Source organism: Daucus carota, chromosome 3 (genome assembly GCF_001625215.2).
Source record: "Daucus carota subsp. sativus chromosome 3, DH1 v3.0, whole genome shotgun sequence".
Taxonomy (NCBI): Eukaryota; Viridiplantae; Streptophyta; class Magnoliopsida; order Apiales; family Apiaceae; genus Daucus; species Daucus carota.
The window spans coordinates 57,496,370-57,504,683 of NC_030383.2; the positions used below are offsets into that span (position 1 = coordinate 57,496,370).

The 8,314-nt window shown below is 33.4% G+C and overlaps 1 protein-coding gene across 1 annotated transcript; it reads left to right on the top strand.

The window, feature by feature from the left end:
* The first annotated feature begins 1,503 nt into the window (after positions 1 to 1,503).
* LOC108207151 (uncharacterized) lies at positions 1,504 to 4,906 on the top strand. Its single transcript, XM_064090137.1, has 3 exons — positions 1,504 to 3,950; positions 4,037 to 4,142; positions 4,231 to 4,906. The coding sequence occupies exons 1-3, from the start codon at positions 1,504 to 1,506 to the stop codon at positions 4,861 to 4,863; spliced, it is 3,186 nt and encodes a 1,061-aa protein (XP_063946207.1). The 3' UTR covers positions 4,864 to 4,906.
* The last annotated feature ends 3,408 nt before the right edge of the window (positions 4,907 to 8,314 follow it).

Genomic DNA, 8,314 nt, shown 5'->3' on the forward strand with positions numbered 1-8,314 from the left:
TTCATTTATTAACAACGGTTTTTTATGCCCAAACACTTGTCTAATAATTAAGTGCTTTTGTTCCTAAATAGGCCACCCGTAAACAAATCAAATTACGCAACATTGTAAATAAACGAGTACATTATAGCAAAAGATTCCTATTATCATACATTTTATTCGCTTATTAACAAATTAGCATGATATTTTAAGTATCTTGTAACATTCGATACACATTACTCTTGTTAATTTACAACATTACAGTTTGTTACACGACATATGACTATGATGTATTGAATTCCGATACCGATATTGTTGTTGTTTGTAATTCTTTTTCTAATCGTCATTCCTATATAAACACCGAAGGTCAGACTTGATAAATATTTGATAATATGTATAACAGAACCACTAGAATCGGGTATATCCTATTAAGTATCAATGATATAGTCATAATTACTACTGGAAAACACACACCTCGACAAGATTTCATACTGAAACTATAAAGTAAGAGAAATATATCATATATAAATATGTAATTGTTACTGTAGTGGTTCATTTGCGTTTTTGACGGGACATATATTGTTAATCCATACGGTAAAGAATGAAATTATTCGTGAAAAATCCATTAACATTCAAACAACGGTTTAAGCGGGAAAGTATTGTTGTAACGGCTTTCAGATAACGGTTTCTTACCGCGAAACCGTTGTGTTATTCACACAATGGTTTATAAAACTGAAACCATCGTAAGAATACAAATTCCACAACGACTCTGTTAAAAACCATTGTTTTATAAGCCGATGAACCACAGTTTTCTGTTAGTAAAAGCTTGTCTAATTAGGAACTTTTTTGCCACCTACTTTACACAATTCGAACTTGCTTTTATGAAATCATTTAATACCAAATCTTTGTCATTACCAAATCTTTGTCTGAATTGAAACCGATTACCAAATCTGGGCGACAAATATCCTCTCTACCCGACAAAAATCTTCACATCTCATCTTCACATATCAATCTCCACATCTCATCTTCACATCTCAATCTCCACATCTCAATCTCCATCTTCATCTCCGACGAAGAACACAATCTTCTCAAGATCTCATTCTGTGAAAGGTCTCATTCTCTAACCAAGAACACAATCAAGCCTCAATCTCATTCTGTGAAAGGTCTGACTTCAAGGTATTACGCGCACTCAATCTCATTCCTAGCATTTTTATGTAATTTGTGATGAGTTCGATTTAATTTTTTTGAAATTAGGGTTCATACGTAATATTTGGGGATTTTGGAGAATGTATGGGATTTTGAGAAATTAAAACTAGGGTTCGTGCTCACTTTTGGAATCTGTAGCTAATACATTATTTACAAGCAACTATGTAGCTAATTTATCAAGCAAATTTGCTATTCCCTCTGTTAACATCTCTAATTTGCTATTTCCTCTGTTAAAATCTCTAATCTGTAGCTTTTGCTTTTTACTTAAAAATGATCATAATATAGTTGTAGTAAACTGATTATATTTTTAATGTTCAATAGATGGACAAGTCTTGGTTGAAGGCTGATAGAAGAACAAAGGAATTTCAAAGAGGAGTAGATGAACTATTGTTGTTTGCATTTGAGAACGGATTTGATGAAAACAAAATCAGCTGCCCGTGTTTAAAATGCGCACATAGTAAATCTTGGAAAGCTAAAACAGTGAAGTGCCATCTTTTTGAAAATGGAATTGATCAGACCTACACTCGTTGGATTTGGCATGGTGAATTAAATACGGAAAGTGTATCTCCCGCTGAAGAGACGGCCAGTTCTGATTCTGTGGACCAAATCCCTATCAATGCAGAGAATAATGATAGTGATGATGATGTTTCTCTTGATTCCTCAGATTTCTTTAACCATGTTAAATCTGAACATGAACCACTTTATCCGGGATGTGAAGGATTTACAAAGATGAAGGCTTTAGTGAAGTTGTATAACTTGAAAGCAAAATACCAAGTATCGGATGCTTGCTTCTCTGAACTTCTTCTACTGGTTGGATCTATGCTTCCGAAAGGCAACCATTTTCCTTCTTCATTCAGCGAGGCTAAGAAAAGCTTGTGTGCTCTTGGAATGGAGTATGAAAAAATTCACGTGTGTCCAAATGATTGTTTATTATACCGAGGAGAAAGAGATGAAGATGAGACAAGTTGTCGTATCTGTCAAGCATCTAGATGGAAGTTGAACAAAAAAGGAGAAGAATTGGAAGGGGTTCCGGCAAAGGTTCTATGGTATTTTCCGTTAATACCACGTTTGAGGACTTTATTCAATTCTCCTCAAATAGCTAAAAATATGATTTGGCATGACACGGGGAGAATAAAAGATGGTAAATTAAGACATCCGGCAGATTCAAAAACATGGAAGGATGTCGATGAAAAGTGGCCCGAGTTTTCTTCAGATTCTAGAAATGTCCGGTTAGCTTTATCCTCGGATGGATTCAATCCTTTTTATAGCACAAATGTTGATTACTCTTGTTGGCCAGTTTTGATGTCAATATATAATCTCCCACCATGGCTTTGTATGAAAAGGAGGTACATCATGCTATGTTTATTGATATCCGGACCAAAAGAACCCGGCAATGATATCGATGTGTTCCTTCAACCACTTATTGAAGATTTACAAAAGTTATGGACCGGAAAACAAGTTTATGACGCATACAAGAAGGAGTACTTTTTGCTGCGAGGCATTTTATTATGGACAATTAGTGACAATCCAGCCTATGGTAACCTTTCAGGGAACATTGTAAAAGGGTATAATGCGTGTCCTGTTTGCGTTGATGGAACAAAAGCAACAAGGCTGGCTAATTACCGTAAGTGCGTGGTCATGAGGCATCGGAGGTGGTTGCCCCGTGCACATCCATATCGCAGGAAGAAAGAAGATTTTGATAACATTGTGGAAAAGGGAACTGCCCCTATTCCATTAACCGGGGAGGAGGTGCTTCAGAGAACAAAACACTTAAAGGGTCATGTCTTTGGTAAGACACAACGCCAACCTCGATTCAAGAAAGGTGATGTTCGACCTATTTTTAAGAAGGTTTCTATATTTTTTGAACTTGAGTATTGGAAGTTTCTGCCGGTTAGACACGTTCTCGATGTGATGCACATCGAGAAAAACATTTGCGAAGCTTTACTTGGTACTATGCTTAATATACCCAAGAAGACAAAAGATAAGGAATCTGTCCGGCTAGACATGGCTGAAATGGGAATAAGAACGGAGCTAAGGCCAAAAAATCCCGGGAGAAAGGAGAAGTTACCATTGGCATCTTGGAATTTAACTCATTCGGAAAAAAAAGTAGTTTGCTCATCATTTCTTGGCATGAAGTTGCCTGATGGCTTTTGTTCAAATATTAGAAGTTTAGTTTCAATGGAAACTCTTCGACTTACTGGAATGAAATCTCACGACTGCCATATGATCTTGCATCACTTGCTCCCAATTGCGATACGATCGTCACTGCAAAAACAGGTCAGAAACACTGTCATCAGGTTTTGTCTCTTTTTTAAGGCAATTTGCAGTAAAGTTATTGAGGTTGATAAGTTGGAGAAAATGCAATCCCAGCTGGTGGAAACTTTGTGCCACCTTGAAAAGTACTTCCCCCCTTCCTTGTTTGATGTGATGTTTCATCTCTCGGTCCATCTTGTACGAGAAGTAGAGCTTTGTGGACCAATTTTTTTGAGGTGGATGTATCCATTTGAGAGATATATGAAGACATTTAAAGGGTATATAAGAAATCGGGCTCGCGCAGAAGGTTGCATAGCTGAGGCCTATATTGCAGAAGAAGCTGTTGAGTGTTTGGTGAACCATGAGGAGGCTACTGTTGGGATACCAAAAAATAGGAATGATGCTGTTTGTAGGCCATTATCTGGTGCATCAGTTATAACTCCGAGCGACAATGATTTGCATTTAGCCCATTTATGTGTTTTACAAAATACGGCTTCGGTTAGGCCATATTTTAAGTAAGTCATTTCTTAATTTTCTGCTTAATTGTCAAATTATATATCATTATTCTATTATTTACATAGTCTTTTCTAATTGTATGCAGTGAACACATGTGTTTTTTGATGACCAAATATCCGGAAAATGAAAATAATGAAATGTGGCTAAAGAATAAGCAAAATGAGACATTCCCAGAATGGTTCAAAGAAAAGGTATTATGTGCACTTTATTTATAGCATTTCTGTGCATTTTTAAAACTGTCACATAAGTCATTTATAACTTTTATGATGTTCTGGGCAGATTGCTTCAAATTTTCTCGACGAAATGGAGATATCACAAGAAATCAGATGGATCGCAGATGGGCCCAATAAGGATGTCCCTACATTCAATGGTTACAAAATGGATGGGATTACCTTTAGCACCAAAGATCGTGATGATACACGTAATGTTCAGTGCAGTGGCGTGTGTGTTCAAGCCGATACCATGGTTGTGCAGGGGAAGGATCAAATTGTTGAGCATGCCTCGCCTACATTTTATGGAGTGATAATAGGTATATGGGAGTTAGACTATAACAACTTTAGGATCCCTATTTTTCGTTGTAATTGGATTGATATGAATAGAGGGACTAAGGTAGATGACTTGGGTTATACTTTGGTTAATTTGAATAGGTTGGGGTTTTTTAATGATCCATTTGTGTTAGCAAAACACGTTAAACAAGTATGTTACATAGATGATCCTCTTGATAAATTATGGTCCGTGGTGTTGAAATTACCCGAGAAAAACTATCATGAGGACAATGATGAAGAAAATGAGGGATCCGTGGAAGTAGAACTTGAGAATGAGTTCTTTATACCAAATTTGCCGGATGTTGATTTAGACGAGGCAACAACTAGTTATATGCGAGACGTAGATGAACTAATTCAACTTTTATGATGTAATTTTATTTGATTCTTAGTTTGGTGATGAACTAAACTAACTTTCATGATGTAAGTTAGTTTCTTTGTTTTTATCTCTGTTGGTTGGCTCTGTTCTGAGTCAGATCTGTTAGATTTGTTGGTGTGCCTCTGTTTTGAGGCTGGTTTGCTCTGTTTTCTGCTATTTTTTTTTCCCATGGTGGTCAATCAGACAAGCGTTTTTGGAGAAAAAGGCTTGTATGATAGACATTCACATAACACTAAACAAAACAAGTCTTGTCTTTATAGTCTATTAACAACACTTTTACAATACAAACCGTTGTATGTTGCTTAAAAGTCAATCAGGCAGACAACATTTTATATATTAAAGGCTTGTCTATAAGCCCTTGTTACAATGGTAACAAAAACACTTGTATGTTAGCTTTCCAGTCACACAACACTATATAAAACCCTTGTTTGAACTGCTCGCAAACAACACAACAAATAAAACACTTGTCTATTTACTACAACGGTTTCCTGAAACATTGTGTGAAGTTTCTTCACACATCGGCTTCAAAAACAGTTGTCTGACATGCATTATTACACAATACCACAGTAAACAAAGTGTTGTCTGATTGAATTTACTAGACAACATTTTTTTAACCATTGTAGGTCGTGGTGTTAGACAATAGTGTTTCCAGAGCGAAAATAAAGTGTCGTGTCTTTGTTTTGGCCAACGCTTTTTTCAGCGTCCGTTGTCTGATCAGTGTTGTCTGATTCCAGTTTTGTTGTAGTGGAGAAACTCTTAATGATCGATCAAAATAATGTTTTGAAAACTCAAATTAATGGGTGAAGGCTGACTATGATCTAGTACATAATATTTTTCAACATAATATTAAGATTAATTATATTTTACAAATTAATTAGTATATTAAGATTTAGTGTTACTAATTATATTTTACAAATTAATTAGTATGATATGTCCATTACGAGAAAAACCACTAATTTGATATTTTAGTATATAAAGTCGAAATTATAACTTATGAAAAATAAATTTTAGTGTACATTAATGTTAACGATATAAAATAGATAAGAATGATAATCTATTGAAAATACTTCCTGGCAAGTCGAGACCAGTTCCCCGTCTAGGGAGAAAATTACAGCCTAAACTTGTCCAAAAATTTTAAATTTGTTTACATGAGTAAGTTCTGTGGAGTAAAAAAAATTGGAGTATTGGAGTACAAAGTTGGATAAAATGTAATCTAGTCATCTAAATTTCAATTTTTTTTGTCCAATAATATTTGTAAATATTTGACAACTTGCACATTATGTTCTGCAACATAAACATCGTAATCAAATGGCAGAATAATTACTTTTATAAATCATAGGACTCTATGTTCTGCGATATAACTAATAAGCAGAACAATAATCTTAATACTTGTTAAAATTGAAAGATATTAATGATTAATTGACAATTATGTGCAAGACAACTTATAAATGATAGATTATATCAAAATTTGGATAATCAAAGATATTATATAGGATCAAACTAAAAAATTATGATTTGTACTCCAATTATCCAATATTTTTGTGTACTCCATAGAACTTACGGGAATTCTGTCAGTTGAACTCCACACTAAATTATTAATTTCGGCAGAATGTTGTCAACAGTGTTAGTTCAACAATTTCTACATTGGTCAAAGTTATAAATTAAAAAGGATGTTACCCGTCGAAACTTTAAACTTTTTTAGTTTATTAATTTTTTTCAAAAACTTTTCTTTTTCGAATAGAAATTTAATTTTTGAATTTTTATTCAAAAAAAAATGTAGAAACAAGTTATAAAATTATATTTTATCAGCGCATTAAAGTGCGTGTCAAGTAGTAAAAAATAAATGTTAAGAAATGAAACGGACGGAGAGATACAATTCATGACCTAAAACTTAATTTAACTATAAACATTTAAAAATTAAAATTTATATTACAACATCTCTATATGTAAAAACAAATGTTAGGTTGAATTAGTCCACATGTATATATCACTTTTTGAAAAACGTGCAAGTACTAAAGCACTCAGCCTTGTAATTTCTTAATATTGAATGTTGATATCCTAATCGTTTTTTTTCTTTTTTTTGAAATATTTGATATCCTAATCGTTAGTTCACATTTTATCATTTATCTTATCTAGTAATTAATAAATATTATATATTACATCATTACCCTTACCTAATATGTTATACTTCACCATTTTTCTTATCTAAAATTTTATATTACACTTTTAGTCGACATAAATTACTACTTTCTCATGTCTAATCAAATAAAAAATGGAGATAGGGAAATATTTATCAATAAACTTTAAACTTAAAAAACAACTTTATTTCTTTATATTTGATCGTTTAATATTCGAAACCAATGCAATGTAAATAACATAAATCCATTTCCTTTAGTCGAATTCTTCAAACATCATGCCCACATCCATCCGCAATCGTCAAGGTTGGGTGGCCTGTGTATTAATCGGGCCCGCTCTAATACCTGTTTTGTCATTTCTTTGATGGGACGCCGTCGATGTAGCTGGATAAAATAATTATTAGCCTCAAATTCTTAATGTTTAGTGTGTATTATTACTCGATTTTCAACACACACTATCTCCATTTTACATAATTTGATAACAAATAAATACCAGCTCTTAGAGCATCACATATCCGGTTTATTGAATAAAAGTGGCATAACTTATTTAACAAATCTTAGAATGGACATATTTGTTTCTAAGTAACTATTATTTTAAAAAGAAGAAAATGTTAGCCTCTTTATTACTCCCTCCATCCCATTGACTCGTATATATTTGGGGACAAGGACTCTAAACACATTTTAAGACGCCCGTAAAATATGTTTTTGAAATATTTTTTTTTAAAATTTTCCTTTTATGAATAAAAATATAATGTTTGAATTAATTTTATTCAGAATTTTTTTCTTTGAAGTAAAAGTCTTTAAAGCCGGCAGTGAAGAAAACACGTACGGAAATAAATGGGATAAAAACTAAAATATTCTATGTTTGAGCATGAATTGGAGCAAATTTTTAAGAAAGCATCTAAATCATATATGTCAATTTGAAATCATTTGGGACTAAAATTTAATATCCATATGTTTCTTCAAATAATAAAGTTAATAAAATATATATGAGCCAAAATGATGCAATATTAAAAAGATTACGGTTTAAAAGAAACTATAAAATTACATACATGTGGGAGGAGTATCTATATTTTTCCCTCCAATGCCAGGCCAAGGGGAATGAGGGGGATTTGTTTCCTGTCTAGTGGTCTCTATCTGAAGCAGATGTCGATGCGGTGAGTTGATCAGTTTGACAGATGGTGACTTCTTAGCTTTCAACATTTGTCTATTTTCATCTGCATGCGAAACCAGCAAAACTGGGTCAAATAATTATTAGGTTTCAATTTCTCAGCTTAATGCCCTATTAAATACTCCTTCCGTTTCTT